The sequence below is a fragment of the Quercus robur genome, chromosome 11 (genome assembly GCF_932294415.1).
Source record: "Quercus robur chromosome 11, dhQueRobu3.1, whole genome shotgun sequence".
NCBI classification, from domain to species: Eukaryota; Viridiplantae; Streptophyta; class Magnoliopsida; order Fagales; family Fagaceae; genus Quercus; species Quercus robur.
Window position 1 is genome coordinate 36658206 of NC_065544.1, and position 15564 is coordinate 36673769.

Genomic DNA, 15564 nt, shown 5'->3' on the forward strand with positions numbered 1-15564 from the left:
GTGACCCCCCCCCCCCCCCACCCCACACACACACACACACACACACATAAATAAAATAAAATTACAATTTTACTACTAAGAGCTTTTAGAAATTAAAAACTTGCCATACTTTTTAAAAATATTTTATAATATCTTTTTTTGCAAAAAAAAAAAATTTAAATAATATACATTTTCTATATATACTTAATTTTTAAAAATATTTTTACTATTTTATTTGTTATTAGATTTGATTATATTATCAAAAAATATATTTTAAAAATTTATATAAAACCAAAACCTTTGACTTTTTGTTAACCTCTCCAAAGCTTTTCACATCTATATCTATATCTATATAATATCTAATAGTTGAAACATTTGACTTTGTTGACCACTCCTTATTGCGCCACGTGACTATATAAATTTGTGGCACCTTTATATTTAAAAACATAGAAAAATGTGTTTGTTCGTTTTGGCCATCTAAGTAAACGTTTTGAATTTCTTTGATATGATTGTTGTTCAGTTTTCTCTATTAATTTAGAGATACTATTTTGTCTCTTGAGTAGTAGTTACAAAACATAAAACAAACACTTCTTTCTACAATACCGTCCCTAGGCTCCTCATACTCTCTCTATTTAAAAAATAAAATAAAATAAAACCTAACGCAAGTTATACTTCTAGTTAATTAGTGGGTTCCAGTTAGCTCAACTGGTAAAATCTCTGATGGTTGAATAAGAGATCTGGGGTTCAATCCCCGCTTACATCAAAAAACCGATTGGTGTCTTGGTCTGATGATAAAAGAGCTATCATCAGGAGCGGACGCCATAGGTTGAAACTCTCTCAAAAAAAAAAAAAAAAAAAAAGACTTCTAGTTAATTACAATAACACTCTCCCATAGTCCGTACTCTCTCCTATTTAAGAAAACTACTTCTACACTTCCAACACCACTCTGTTGTACAATCTCTTACATTGATTTTAGTTCTTGGAGCGCCTTCAAAACAAAAGGTATGTAAAGTTTTTTTATCAAGTTTAATGTTAACATATATGAGAGATATTTTGGTCAATTAGAAAATGTTTGATGAAACATAAAAGTAAAAAGAATTAAAGAATGCACAATCTAAAAAAAATAAAAAATAGTAACTGTATTAGGCAAAGGCTTTTGGAGATTGTTGTTTTTATTTTTGAAATTCTTTACGTTCATGTGTATGTATGTATTGGGTTTAATTGAATTAGAATTATTTTTAAAACTTTGGTTTTGATTGAATTATTTTTAAAACTTTGGTTTTGATTGAATAATGAAAATGACAGAAAAAATATGTTCCAATATTGGAAGTCTTTTGTATATGTGTTGTTGTAATTTAAACTTGGTGTTTGAATTATTAAATTTTTAATTCACAGTTTTATTGTTCATCTATTAATCATGAATAATAATATTGCTATTTGCAATCATCATGATATGGTATCAATGATGTGATCATTCTGAATGCTTTCCTTTAGAGTTTAGATAGAGTCTATTTTATGATTTAAAAAATTTACAATTAAAATACTTTTGAATTTTTTTAAAAAAATTATTGGATACGTTGAATTTTAAATGACTTCTATTAAACTCCATCCTTTATGGCATCATTAAAAAAGAAAACTCTTATAGATAGGTATTAGGATATTATTTGGAACTATTATAATGGATTAACGTATTACACATTTTACTTCGCATCCATTTAACTCTTAAAGAGAGAGAGAGAGATTAGTAAAATGGATTCGATTTATTTATAATCGAAAACATTTGTGACGAGTGGTACACATATTAGGATATTAGGATATTTTGTGTACCACTCTTAGGATATTAAATTTATTTATAATCGAAAACATTTTACTTCGCATCAAAAAAAAAGAAAACATTTTACTTGGATAATCTTCTATTCTACGTATAATTTAACCGCGGTAATAAAACTGGTTGTTGCCTTCCACAACTCTACAATACAAGTACAATAGACACCTATTTCGAATCCCAACTGGCGCTAAATTCACACGCACTTTCAAACCCTTTCCACCAAAACCCATTAAACCCTAAATCCAATCTCTTTCTCAAAATTACCAAATTCCGAACTACGAATTGCAAATTAGGGTTTGGTTTTTGACGACGGCGAACATGATGAACAGACCCAAGGACGGCGGCAACCTTCAAGTGGTGGCGGCGGAGAAGCCGAAGCATGCGGCGGAGTCGAACGCGATTGTGGAGTACACGCCGCCTGTTTATAAGGAGGAAGAGGAGGACCTCGAAATCAAGCTCCGGCGGATCATTGACAACGTTCCTGTCCGTGTCAGTAACACTTCCGGTAGCTCCGCTGGCTCAGGCTCCGGTGACTTCCACCAGGTATATTTTCGATAACTTTCAATTTATTAGGCTGAAAATTCGTGTGCTAAATAGCTAAATTTTCTTTTCTTTTTGAGTTATTGATTTGGGGATTTGCTGCATTTAGTTGCTTTGTCATTGAATTTGTTAGATTACATATATGGAGATTGTGTGTATGCATTATGGGCTATAGAATTACGAGGAGGGTACTGAATTTGGGTGTCATGTGCTGGTTTTGGTTATGTAAGCACCTAATACATAGTGAATTGGTAAGGTAGACTGGTAGAGGTGTAACCAAAAGTTTTGTTGATGTGGTAGTAAAGGCATTTTGGGGTGCTTCATTTTTGTTAGAGAATAGAATAGGAAAGAGATTAAAATGATTAGACGATTTGTACCTGTAGTTAGTATTAAAGAAAGTGGTATTATAAAGATATTGATGTGAAAAGATATTTGGCTCTTGGGCATGAGCATAAACCGCTTAGCTTGTCAAGGGCGAATGCCCCTAGATTACCTGGAAACTGGTTCTGACTGGCGACATAAGCTGCTCATAGGTTTTACTATCTAGAGAGAAGTCCAAAGGGGTCTTCTTTAGAAAGGTTCCCTTTGTTATCAAAAAAAAAACTGGGTTCATCCGTTGGATGCCCGATGCAAATGCTTGGTTGTTTTAAGGAGATAAATCTCCAATAATTACATATCTAATTTGACCTATGGATGATGAAAGCAGCAGAAGACGAGGAGTTGGTTTGTCACTCCTTGGTGCCTTAAGCTGATTATTAGGTCAGACAATAGGGGCAATAAATTGAAATTCATATAAAGAAAAAAGTGGAAAACATTAAATTCCCTTGTGTAAACCTAGCCAAGTTTTGTATGCAGGTGCAGTGCTGGAGCAAAAGTAGGGGCGTCCATCAAGTTTCGCTAATTTATATTAATGCCCTCAATGAATTTGGTTGAGTACTATGTGTGCTGTATCTAGTATAAGAGATTCATTTATGTATTGATTATCATGATTATTCCATGTGACTAGGTCTTTCTTTGTATGGGCACAAATCAATGAGGCCGATAGTGATGAATGAATGGGATTCCACTGGTGGAAACATGGAGCACCTTTAGGTTGTCTGTTTGGGCTTAGTGTGAGGTGTGATTGAGGAAGATATCGTTTATTAAATTAGAATATGATGCTGAAATATAGATTTATAAGTGTATTGTATTTTAATGCATTAATCTAAAGAAATTTAATTTTGAAAATTTTAATTATCAATATTTAAGTTCTAATTAATCTGTTAAGGATCCATAACTGACCCAAAAATTTGGGACTAAGGCCTTGTTATTGTAATGCTTAAGTTCTAACTATTCATGCTTCACAAAGTAGACCAGCGACTAAGTAGCCATGATTGATAAGAATCAACCATTAAGGGCTGTAATTGGTGCCAATTTGTTTGGAGGAGAAAGTGCTTCTGCTCATAATGAAGGAATGAAGGGTAACTCCATGAGGAGAAAGTGCCTCCTCTGCTCATAATAAAGGAATGAGGGTTACTTCATGAGCTCAATTTGAATATGGGTATGTGGGTTGTTTTTTATCCATCAAAGAAAAGTTTATGTTCGGTGTTGAAGAGTAGAGGATGTTTTGAGCAAATCAGTTGGTGAAAATATGGAATAGGCTTTTTCGAGTGGCACCGGGAGCAAGGATGAAGAAGGTTTGGGCTTTGTGTTTTCCTTGTATTAGTTTGTTTGTGTATATCATATGGACTACTGGGTAGAGGTAACTAGCTATCAGTTGTCCATGTGGACTATTTTGCAGGTGCTTCATGTGTAAAGATGGAAGAGTTATTGGTCATGACCTAGTTTATTTTGTGCTACATATAAGATTTATGTCTTACTTAAAAAAAGAAAAAAGGTTTGGCGTTACAACTTATTTGATTTGCGGATTTTGGGTGTCAACGAGCTCTAGCTCAAATGTTGTTTCCTCCCTTTATAAGAGCAAGGTTGAGGGTGAGATGATGGGTTCAAAATTGACTGGTGTGTGTAGATCAAAAAAATATGTAGATTATGGGTATTCTGAAGTTTAATGGAGAACTAGGGAGCACAAACACAGCAAATATATATATATATAGACTTTGTACTTTTGCTGTTTTCAAGAGGTAGAATTTTGCAGCAAAAGGCATAAAAAATCTTTTTAGCTTTTTGTAAGTAAAATTTAGAAAAGAAAAGTACTTATCAAAAAAAAAAATTAGAAAAGAAAAGTAATTTCTAGATACTGAATGTTTAGTAGCAAGAAAGATAGATACCCAGTATCCATACTGACATGCAAATATTATAATAAAATGCTTCTGGGCTGCAAGGGAGGAAATTTAATCTTTAGATTAATTTTATTTGTTCAATTCTCAAATGTATGAGCCAGAAACTGATTTGACTGTAGATTGGTACTCAATTGCTTAGGTCATTTGAGTTATTTGATTTATAGCTAACATTGGATCCAGCTCCATGCTAGTCAATAGGTCATAAATTCGGGTATGTCTGGCGCACTCTAACACTATTAGAGGTGTTCATGGTGCGGTTGGTGTAACAGACTATTTTGCACTGCACTGCAAGGGTCAGTTTCTAAAAAAAAACCCCACTGTGCTGCACCATGGAAGGGTGGTTGGCCAGCTGCACTGGGGTTGATTTTATTATGTTCAGTGCGGTGTGGCATGGCTTGGTTGCTGTAGGCCAATCGACGGGAACAATGACATTTACTCGAGGGATGACTTGGCAAGGAAGTGGGATGCAACAAAATGATGGGAACAGTGATGAATGCCGAGATGAGGAGAGAGAGAGGCTGAGGGAGATAGGGGTGGCATGAAGGGAAGAAACAAGATGAAAATGGTGCTAAAAAATGATGTCGTATGCTTTAATACACACACACACACAAATATTATTTGATCACACACACGTATATATTATTTAATCACTAAAAAACATCGTTTTTATAGATTGCATTATATATATAATATAAGAGTTAAATAATATATAATATTTATATACGGTCAGTTATTGGCTGGTTTCAAAACACAAGGCTGATAGCCAAACTGCTGATGTTGGTTTTGGGAAAAACCAATTGACTGCTGAACCGGAAGTGGTCATCAACCACCTAAGCTGGTTGGCTCGGTGTGGTTTCAGCCAGTTTCAGCGGCTCTGGTAGGCAAATGAACAGTTAAGTTTATGTATTTTTTTCCTTCCAAAACTAAATACATATGTAAATTTATATACATGCAAGTGCATGTGTATGCAGTTGTAAGTCAGGGGAAAGTTGGAAAAACCATCAGGTGTTAAGCGTTTGATGGAGATGTGATGTTTAGTAGGATTCTTAATCCCTAACCTGTTAAGAAGTGTTGCCACTTTTATTTTATTTTATATACTTTTTTAAATGAAGTGGAGCAGTGCATTATGAGTGTTGTGCGATCATAGAATTCCCATTAATTTAAAAGAAAAATTTTATAAGACTGCTATATGACCAGCTATGCTTTATGGCACCGAATGTAGGTTGTTAAGAAGCAACATATTCATAAATGAGTATAGCTGAAATGAGAATGCTAAGATGGAAAAGTGGAAGTAGATAGGATTCGAAATGAGGAAATTTGCCTAAAGATAGGAGTAGCTCCTATTGCAGAAAAGAGCAAGTTTATCTAAGTTGAGGGAACAAAAAATAAGTAGAGGAAGACAAAAAATCACATCAGTAGAAGTAATAAAAAAGAGCATATCAATTATGGGAGTAACATAGAATATGACTTTTGATAGAGTAGAATGGAGATAAATAATACACATGATCAACCCTAAGTAATATGTTGAGGATCCATAGCCGACCCCAAAATTTTGGGAGTAAGGCTTTGTTTGTTGTAAAAACAAAAGGTTGAACCCTGTCTGTTATTGTATTAGTGATGCTTCAAATCTGTTCAAACCGTATTCTTGTATTATAATTTTAGTTCAGTGATAAACTAATTTTAAACATGTTGATATCATGTCTCATACTGCCAATGAGCCCTCACTCAAATAACACCTCCTCCCTCATAAGAGTGGAGGCAGATTGTGGATTCTAATTTCACTTGTTATGTAAATAATCTTACCCAAAAAAAAGTATCTCATATGTATACTTTTTGCATGATGTGATGTGAGAGAGGTTATGAATAGATGGAGAAGCTTGCTGATAAATTTGTACTTATTCCTTTTTTGGCTCTTACTACAGTATCGCCAGATGAGACGAAAAGAGCAAGATCGGCTTTCTAGGATGGATGCTGACTACCAGATAAAGAAAGAAGTGGCTGAATTCAATATGAGAAGGGAGGAAAGACTGAGAGCTGCTGAGGAACGTACCGCAAAGAAGCGTGCAAAACGTCAAAAGAAAAGGCAAAGGAAAAAGGAGAAGAAAATAAAAGTAAATTCAGGAGCAGAAGAGCCTCAGAAAGAAGAGTCTTCAGATGATGAAGGGGACTCTGATATCGGGGAGGTGGAAGAATGAATGAGGAGACTCTGATATTGGTGAAGAGGTAGTAAAATGAATGATTAAAGCTTTTACTGAAGTCTGATTTTCAACTCTTGTTCAAGATTTTACATAAGCATCTTCAAGTAAAAGGACAATGGGTTATGCCACTTCATGGATTTCAGTTCTTGTATTCTACCGTTTGTCATTTGTGGAAGCTGAAGTCCCCTGTATGTACCTGCGGATTAGATAAAGTGAAAATAGTTGATTTAATTGAACAATTGCTATCCGTCTTTGCCGATGGACTGCTTTCTCTTCTATTCAATAGCAGTTGTAGAGGATAATTGTGTTTTTTTTAGGTACCCTAAACTTGGCATCGTAACAAGTCCAACATGCACATATTAGCTCAAGGGGGAAGCTTTCTTTGCAGAATATTCTGGACTTCAGAAAATAATAAAATGGTTTGCAAACAAGAAAAAGAAAATAATAAATGAATTATTCTTGAATGTGCTTTTATGTACCTGCAAAATGACTTTTAGGATGCCAACTTAGGGTACTCTGATACACTATGTTTTCTAACACGCTTATCCAATTTCATTTCAAGCAAATAGTGGATTTGTCAAAATTATTAAATAGTTCAACATTATTAAAGTTAGACTAGTATAACTTAAATCCTTCTCTCTCTCTCTCTCTCTCTCTCTCTCTCTCTGCAATAGGATTAAATACATGAGGACATACTTCTTTTCCTTGTCTAATATTCCCCCTTTCTACATGAGTATGAGTTGGGATTCAATCAAAAGACTTGACTGAGTCACTTTTCATGTGTAAATTACTATTGTCATTGAACTGTTTTTTCTTATTATTTTAAGCATGAGGAATTATAAAATAAAAATGGTTGTTTTTTCTTATTTTTTCCAAATATAATTTGGTATGTGTAGATTACAATTGTCCTTGAACTGTCTTTTTCTTATTATTTTAAGCAAGAGGAATTATAAAATAAAAATGGTTGTTTTTTCTTATTTTTTCCAAATATAATTTGGTATGTGTAGATTACAATTGTCATTGAACTGTCTTTTTCTTATTATTTTAAGCAAGAGGAATTATAAAATAAAAATGGTTATTTTTTCTTATTTTTACCAAATATAATTTGGTATGTGTAGATTACAATTGTCATTGAACTGTTTTTTTCGTATTATTTTAGGCAAGAGGAATTATAAAATAAAAATGTTTATTTTTTCTTCTTTTTACCAAATATAATTTGGTAAGAAGGTGCTAGGTAAGAAGTTACCTAACAACAAAAATATGCTTTATAATATGAGCGGTGGATGGTCAACTTGGAGGTTGATATGACCAACCATATGTATAATCATTCTCACCAATCGCACTAAAATGGAGATGATCTAGACTATATACTGTCTGGTAGTCTCTCTTTTTTATTGCCATAAAAGAAAGAAGTTTTACATAATGGCTCATCACTATGTTGATTCCGATGGTTGAAACTTGAAATCACATTCAATTTCTATATGGGTTACAAATTGTGTTGCAGTATGGACAGTTTTTCTCTCACCTAAATTGGAGAAATTTCCTCCAAATGCACTCCTTAAAAATAAGACATTTGTTATTTGAACATGTGATTCTCACCTGACTTCTTAGCAAAGGACTTGGATTTGGAATACTCATGGGCTTAAGAATTGAGCCTGGTTTGTAGGTCCAATTTAGCTCAAGGGAATTTTTTTATTATTATTATACTGTCTTAGTAAATATCTTATAAACTTGTCATATGGACTAATTATTATTGGTTTGTGAGAAGCCCGCTTCATGAAAAGGACGTAATGTACTATTACCTGATTTGAACCTGCACAATGCAAATGACTACATGAGTGTCCAAAAGGCAAATTGGCTCATTGGCTTATTTCCAACTAACTAATTTTAATATCTTTTAAGCAATTGAGTGATTTTAAAGTAACTTCAACTTATTAACAAAGTTATATATTATTGGTATGAATCTTTTTTTTATTGTTGAAGATTTTATTTGGGATTCAATCTATGCGTGCACAACAAACTTATTGGTGTGCTAGGATCTATTTGGATACCGTTTATTTTGTTGAAATTAAAAACTTATTGCTGAAAGTACTGTAGATAAAAGTAAAAATTAGTTGAAATTGTACAGTGGAACTCATGAATAATACATAAAAGTGCAATGAGGCTCATGAATAGTGGCAAAAATAAATTGAATAGTGAAATAATTTATAATTTTCATTACTTTCCAAACCACACTTAGTCTATTGATAAAAAAAACATTTATTATATAGTGAATATCATAAGTTTGAAATACTACCGTATCTGTCTAAATAAAACAATAAAATAGTCTAAATAAAGTTATATGTCACGTATTTTAATGTTATTTAGGGATCATTCTAGTGGCAACACATTGAGCTATTTGAATGCCATCCAAATATGTAGGCCATTTTTGTTGAATAATACATTTTAAAAATTATTTACTAAAATAGTAATTGTGGGGGTTTTTTCCCCGCACACTCAGCTCATTGTCCTCTTTGGGGAGCCAAGCCCGCAAGGATTTGTCCTCGTCCTCTAGTGTGGTCTTTGGGATTTTCACCTCTTTGAGGCTTGACCATGCCTTGCTCCAAGGGCTTATAAGGCATGCGTGGGGCGCTTCTCTAACCGATGTGGGACTAAGGGTGTCAAGCCTCAAAGAGGTGAAAATCCCAAAGACCACACTCGGGGACGAGGACAAATCCTTGCGGGCTTAGCTCCCCAAAGAGGACAATGAGCTGAGTGTGCGGGGAAAAAACCCCCACAGTAATGTTGTAAATCATTTTGTAAGATAATCGTTTTTAAATTTGTCTCTCTAATAGATGAATTCAAACATTAAACTCATCTTCCAAAATATGAGTTCTCTATGGATCATGTTGAGTCAACATGTTAATTAGATATGAATCTCAAATGTAATTGCCTTTAGAAAAGATTAGTTTCACTTCAAATATAAAAGATCAACATAACACGGTGGAACGAAAGACGAGAATCAAAATTATCTCTCCCAAAGTTGAGTTTAAGAGAAGTTATTTAGCAAATTAAGTTTAAAATAATGTTATTTTACTTTATCAAATAATTTTAATTTTTTTTATTTATATAAAAAAAGGCCCAAACTTGTGTAATAAAGGACTAAAATAATAAAATTGTTTGATTTGTGATTTTGTCTTGGGATGGAAATGGGAAAGTGAAACACACAGTATTGTCAATTTGTCATCAATCCTCAAGCCTTGTATTGAAAGACATTTTGCCTTTTGTCATTTTCACATTTTGCCAAAATATTTTACTTTTTCTATTTTTCTTTGTTCTATTTTTTTTATGATTGAGAAAATTCCCATATTTCTAGTTGCTGCGGTTTCAGTTTTTTGTATTCACTGTCACTCTCTCCCTCCCAATCTCTCTCTCTCTGAAACCCTAATCACAGAAGCTTAGCACCATGGTAGAATCCAATCCTCCTCGTCGCTTAAACGTTCATCAAGCTCTCGGCGGTGGCTCAGGTCCTCTCTCTCTCTCTCTCTCTCCAAATCTATGCATACATATTCATATTCATATTCATTATTCATCATGCATATATACACAGCTATGTATGAATTTGCGTATATTACATGCTCATCCATGAATCCGATTCTTGCTTTGTCATCGATGGCCATAATTGATTTCTCTTTTCTAATTTCCCATAATCTTTTTGGTCTTCTTGTTGATTGATTGATTGATTGATTAATTGTATGTAGTATAAAATCTTTGTTTTCTTTGATTTGATAATGGTAGTTGCCGATGTGATACTATGGAAGAAATGGTACGGTGGGGTTGTGGTGTTAATGTCAACGTCGACCTTGTGGTTCCTCTTCGAACGAGCTGGCTATAACCTTGTCTCCTTTGTGGCTAATGTTCTTTTCCTTCTTGTTGTCATTCTCTTTTTCTGGGCCAAATCTGCTTCTCTTCTCAATAGGTAATTTTCTCATCTTCTTTATTTGTATCTGATTCATTCTCTTGTTGTTTTTGGTAATTTCTGTTTTCTTGGTAATATTTTGTGATTCTGTTTTGCTATAATGGAAGATGGTGTTAGTGGGATAATTTTCCTTAAGAAATTGACAAATCTTGATCATGAGGAAATGGGTATTTAATATTGGTGCAATTGGATAAGTTGTTGCAAAACAGTGTTTTGGGTTTAAAATGAACGTTTGTAAAAAAGCTATGAGGAGTTGCTATTGTGAAATAGAGTTTTGGGTTTTAAAAACGAGCTTTTAGGCTTCCAAAACGCCTAACCAAACAAACCCTTTGTGAAACACATTTTGCCATGAAGATATTAGTATCTTGTTTATTAGGAATTATGCTGAGGGATAACTTGTGGAAATTAACCACTAAGAAGACAATATGGAGCATTGGAGAGAAAATGGAATTTAGGTTTTCAGTTAGGGCCCATTTGGATTGAAGGGAGAGGAAGGGGGAGTAGAATAGAGTTAGCTGAAAATAGGCTAATTTTGGGTCAACTCTACTCTACTCCTCCTCTCTCCCCCTCAATTCAAATAGACCATTAAGGATTTGATTGTGATGTGTGCTGTCCTGGGCTTTGTGTTTCTGAGAATTAAAATTTAAGGGTCACATGTGTTTTTGTTATGATTAGTGAATTTTTTTTTTAATTTTTTTTTTTTTTATGCTATGTGATTCAGGCCTCTGCCTCCCATTCCTGATCTGGAAATTTCTGATGAGTCTGTTGTGAAGGCTGCTGATGCAATGCAAATATGGATCAACTCAGCATTGTCAATTGCGCATGACATTGCACTTGGGCGAAATTTGAAACTTTTCCTTAAGGTTTGGTGCTATTGCTGTGATTCCGTGATATCTTTTTTTCCCCTCAAGAAATTAGAACTATTTACTTTTATTGGATAAAATGGTTTTGCATTTTTTAAAACTGGGTTTGGGGTTTCAGGTTGCTGTTGGTTTGTGGGTTATATCTTATATTGGTAGCCTCATCAACTTCCTCACTCTGGTCTATATTGGTTAGTTGCTTTGCTACCCATTATTTCTTTATAAATGCATAAATCTTAAAAGATTTTCTAAACTGTTGATTTGACTTCTGCAGGGGTTATTCTTAGTCTTTCAGTTCCTGTAGTGTATGACAAATTCCAGGACCACATTGATGAGAAGCTGTGCGTAATTCATAGAATTTTACAGGCACAGTACAGGAAAATTGATGATAACATTCTAAAAAAGATTCCTTTTCCTTCAAACAAGCAAAAGAAGATACAGTAGGTAAGTAAAATCTGTGTGTGTGTATGTGTGTGAGACATGGTTAGACTTGTGTAAACATCGCATTCTGCACTATAATCTGCATAACCATAATCTGAGCAGTTACTTCATGGTTTCCTGACAAACCTAATTTTAATCTATTTGTGCACTTCATTAATTTGGTCATACTAATTTTAGAAAGTTGCTGCTAACATAGAGTTTCAGTAGTGTGGATTGAAATACCTTGAAATGTTTTATGCTGTCTCTTTCAAGCCATACAATAGTTGCTAAGATCTTACTAGGTATAAAATAGCCTGTAAGGGGATGGTGATACTCAATCAAAATATTATTATTGGTTTTGAACAGCCTATCACTAAGATCAAGACATCAATTGGGTTCCATTATGCATATTCATTCTATCGTCTTCCTAGAACCTAGTAGTGTAGTTTTTATGTAATGTATTAAGAAGAAATATTCAACACTCTTTTTTAATATCCGCTAACTGAATGTGTTTCTAGACTTGGGTTTGATTATTGCACTTCATGTGAACTGTCATGCTGTTGGAGTCTTCAATGCACTCAATATCCCAAACTATTATAAGATTACAGATTATCTAATGACTAATTCAAGTTTAATATTATTTTAGAGCATTGGACATGGTAGGTAACTCTGTGTTGTAAGAGTTGATCAACAGCTTCAGAATGGGCATGCAATTTTTTTTATCCTGTCTATAACAGTACAACTTTGGTTTCTTATAATGCACTAGTTATTTTCTTGTAATGTTACTTATAACTAGCAGTTTATATATATATATATATATATATATAAAGCCATACTTGAATAAAGCATTCCTTAGAATCTTGATGGAAATAACTGCTGTTGGAAGCCAATGGCCATGAGCTTGTCGCAGAAGATTTTGAAGCGAAACAAAACTGTTAACAACTTTATTCTGTCTCAATTATGATTTGATGCATTTAAGAAACTTAAATAAGGCCACTAAAGATAGATTTTTGAATACCACTCTGGCAGTTTCTTTTCGTCCAAATTATACCTTGTTTCGTCCTATATCAATCAAGAGAAGCAAAGAAGGGAAACCTTCATAAAGACAACAACAATTGTGGCTTTCAAATTGAGTAGTGAATTTTCTTTCTACTTGAATTTTGTAATTGAAACTCCAATTAAAAGTAGACTCAATCCTCACCCTTTACATGTGTGAATTCTCCAAACCTAGTCAAAAGCATTTCCCCCCTCCCCCCTCTTTCTGTTAGTGTTTCTTCTAGTGGGAGCATTTTGCAAACGTATCTAGTGGTGTGTGATCTTGCTTTTCTTCCTTATATAGTCACTGCCTTGAGAAAGTCACAGGCTGCTGGTAGATCTACCGGTGACTGTTTTGGAACCTGGGGATGGCACTTTGTGTTCTATCTAGGTCCCAATCTTAAGTATGCCACACCTCACATGGATGGGGCCCATGTGGTTGGGAGGGGATTAAATCATTCATTCATTTGTTACATACATCTGTTAACTTAAAAGAAAGATTTACAATGGTGGTCTTCTTGTCAATCTTTGGGTTTGAGCTACGCCCTGGCTACAGCCTACAGGCAACCAACAAATTCTCTCTCTCTCTCATTGCTTTGTAAATGAAAAAGTACATCAGTGATAGCAAATTGTGCTGCACACGATGTTTATGATTCTTATTTTTACTAAGGAATATTGCATAGTAATTAGCAAAATGCCCATCAGTTTTGAGTGTTCCCTTCTTTGATTAAAACTCTGCATTAGAAGGCCTTTCTTTGGCGCATAATTAAGTGTTCTTTGATTCTAATTTTGCATAAGGGGGAAAAAGAAGGGGAGTGGGGGAAATGGATTTATTCTCAGGGACACTGGTAGGATATTTTATTGACTTGATTGTTGTACATAATTATTGTTCTTCTGAGAATCTGAGTTGACTGCCTAGCACTGAAAGTAAAGTAAGTGAAATGTTTTATGCAGTATAATGACAAGCTTACTGCGATACTGCCATGTCTCGGTGTCTTTCTTGTTTTGCATTTATTTATGTCTCTGTTTGACTGAAAATAAATGAACATATCTAGATATCTCTATTCTTTGACCCAATTGCAAGTTACCAGTTGTTTCAAATTGGTACTTCAAGCTTCATCTTTTGTATTTAATACAAATTTTATGTAACTTGGGTTAATGTGTTTGGTTATATTTTCTGCTCTATTAAAGAAATACTAAAGAATGTGTACATTTGGTGCAGGGTATCAAGTAGCGCAGCAAACTTTGATTAGGAGATTAGAGATGGGTTTTCAATGTATGAAGTTTTTTAGACTTTCTGTTTGCTGGGATGCTGTCAGTTCATCTTAACTGCCACTTAGCATGGATCAAGGGGAAAAACAACCTCTCAGTTAGCACGATAATCAATCAGGAGTACGTCTGACACTAATAGATACCACATTGGGGAGAATGTTCAAAAATTTTCTTTCTTTCTTCCATATATATATATATATTTTTAATTTGGGTTTTTTCCTGGGGATTCGTATTCTTAAAATTTTTGGTGTATGGTTGTTTGTCCTTATGATTGTTTGAAAATTTGGTTCTGCCCTTTGTGTTCATCTCCTCTGGATGAAATTATTTCCCTATGGTGAGGGGGAAACTTGTGCTTGGCAATGAAATGTTGAATTTTTAGATTCCCTAATGTGCCTTATGCCTTTTTCCCATAGTTTTTCAAATGTCGTTTATTTTTCAAATGATGTTTCAGTGACTAGTTGCGCCTATGACCTCTAACTCAAATGATCCTCTTCGTATAGTTATGGAATGAAGGGTAGGGTCTTGGGCGTTAGACCTATTGGGTGTGTCTGATTTGAATTATAAGAAATTGTTATGAGAAAAGTTGAGAGTCTGCACATTGCAAATGTGTTTGATGAATCTATGTGACTTTGTCAAGAAGATGATTGGGCATTAGACCTATTGGGTGTTTCTAATTTGAATTATAAGAAATTGTTATGAGAAAAGTTGAGAGTCTGCACATTGCAAATGTGATTGATGAATCTATGTGACTTTGTCAAGAAGATGACAGCATAAGAGCTCTCTCTAGAGCTATGGTCATTATTCATCAGTGAAATGAAAAAGGTAATGGTTATCAGTTGTCAGTAAACTTGTAAGGGAGGGGAATGTTTGCCAGGCAGAATTTTATAGATTAGGGTACTTAAAAAGTTTTAAAACCAAAATATGGCATTTTTGGGAATTACTAGCATCTTTTAGTGGTTATCAACCATAAGTAAGACAGATGACATTGCGTGGTCCTTTAATAAATATAATTTCATGTAGTTACATGGATCATCCCTCTTGACTCTTTCAGAATGATGCTCCATGTAGTTGTCTGTGAGACAGTGAGAGGGACTCACCAATGATCATGGTAGTAAGTGTATAGTTCATCAATGATCTTATAATATAGTGTGATACTGTTTATTTCAAAATATTGAATAGCGGAGCAAGGATAAAT

The 15564-nt window shown here is 34.1% G+C and overlaps 2 protein-coding genes across 2 annotated transcripts; both read left to right on the forward strand.

Annotated features, from left to right (window-relative positions):
- Window positions 1-1937: 1937 nt before the first annotated feature.
- LOC126706318 (uncharacterized) lies at window positions 1938-7126 on the forward strand. The gene is made up of 2 exons (XM_050405731.1): window positions 1938-2350; window positions 6549-7126. The coding sequence occupies exons 1-2, from the start codon at window positions 2126-2128 to the stop codon at window positions 6819-6821; spliced, it is 498 nt and encodes a 165-aa protein (XP_050261688.1). The 5' UTR covers window positions 1938-2125; the 3' UTR covers window positions 6822-7126.
- Window positions 7127-10125: 2999 nt separating this feature from the next.
- On the forward strand, window positions 10126-14752 carry LOC126706159 (reticulon-like protein B11). The gene is made up of 6 exons (XM_050405469.1): window positions 10126-10330; window positions 10602-10782; window positions 11504-11645; window positions 11764-11833; window positions 11917-12086; window positions 14320-14752. The coding sequence occupies exons 1-5, from the start codon at window positions 10270-10272 to the stop codon at window positions 12084-12086; spliced, it is 624 nt and encodes a 207-aa protein (XP_050261426.1). The 5' UTR covers window positions 10126-10269; the 3' UTR covers window positions 14320-14752.
- The last annotated feature ends 812 nt before the right edge of the window (window positions 14753-15564 follow it).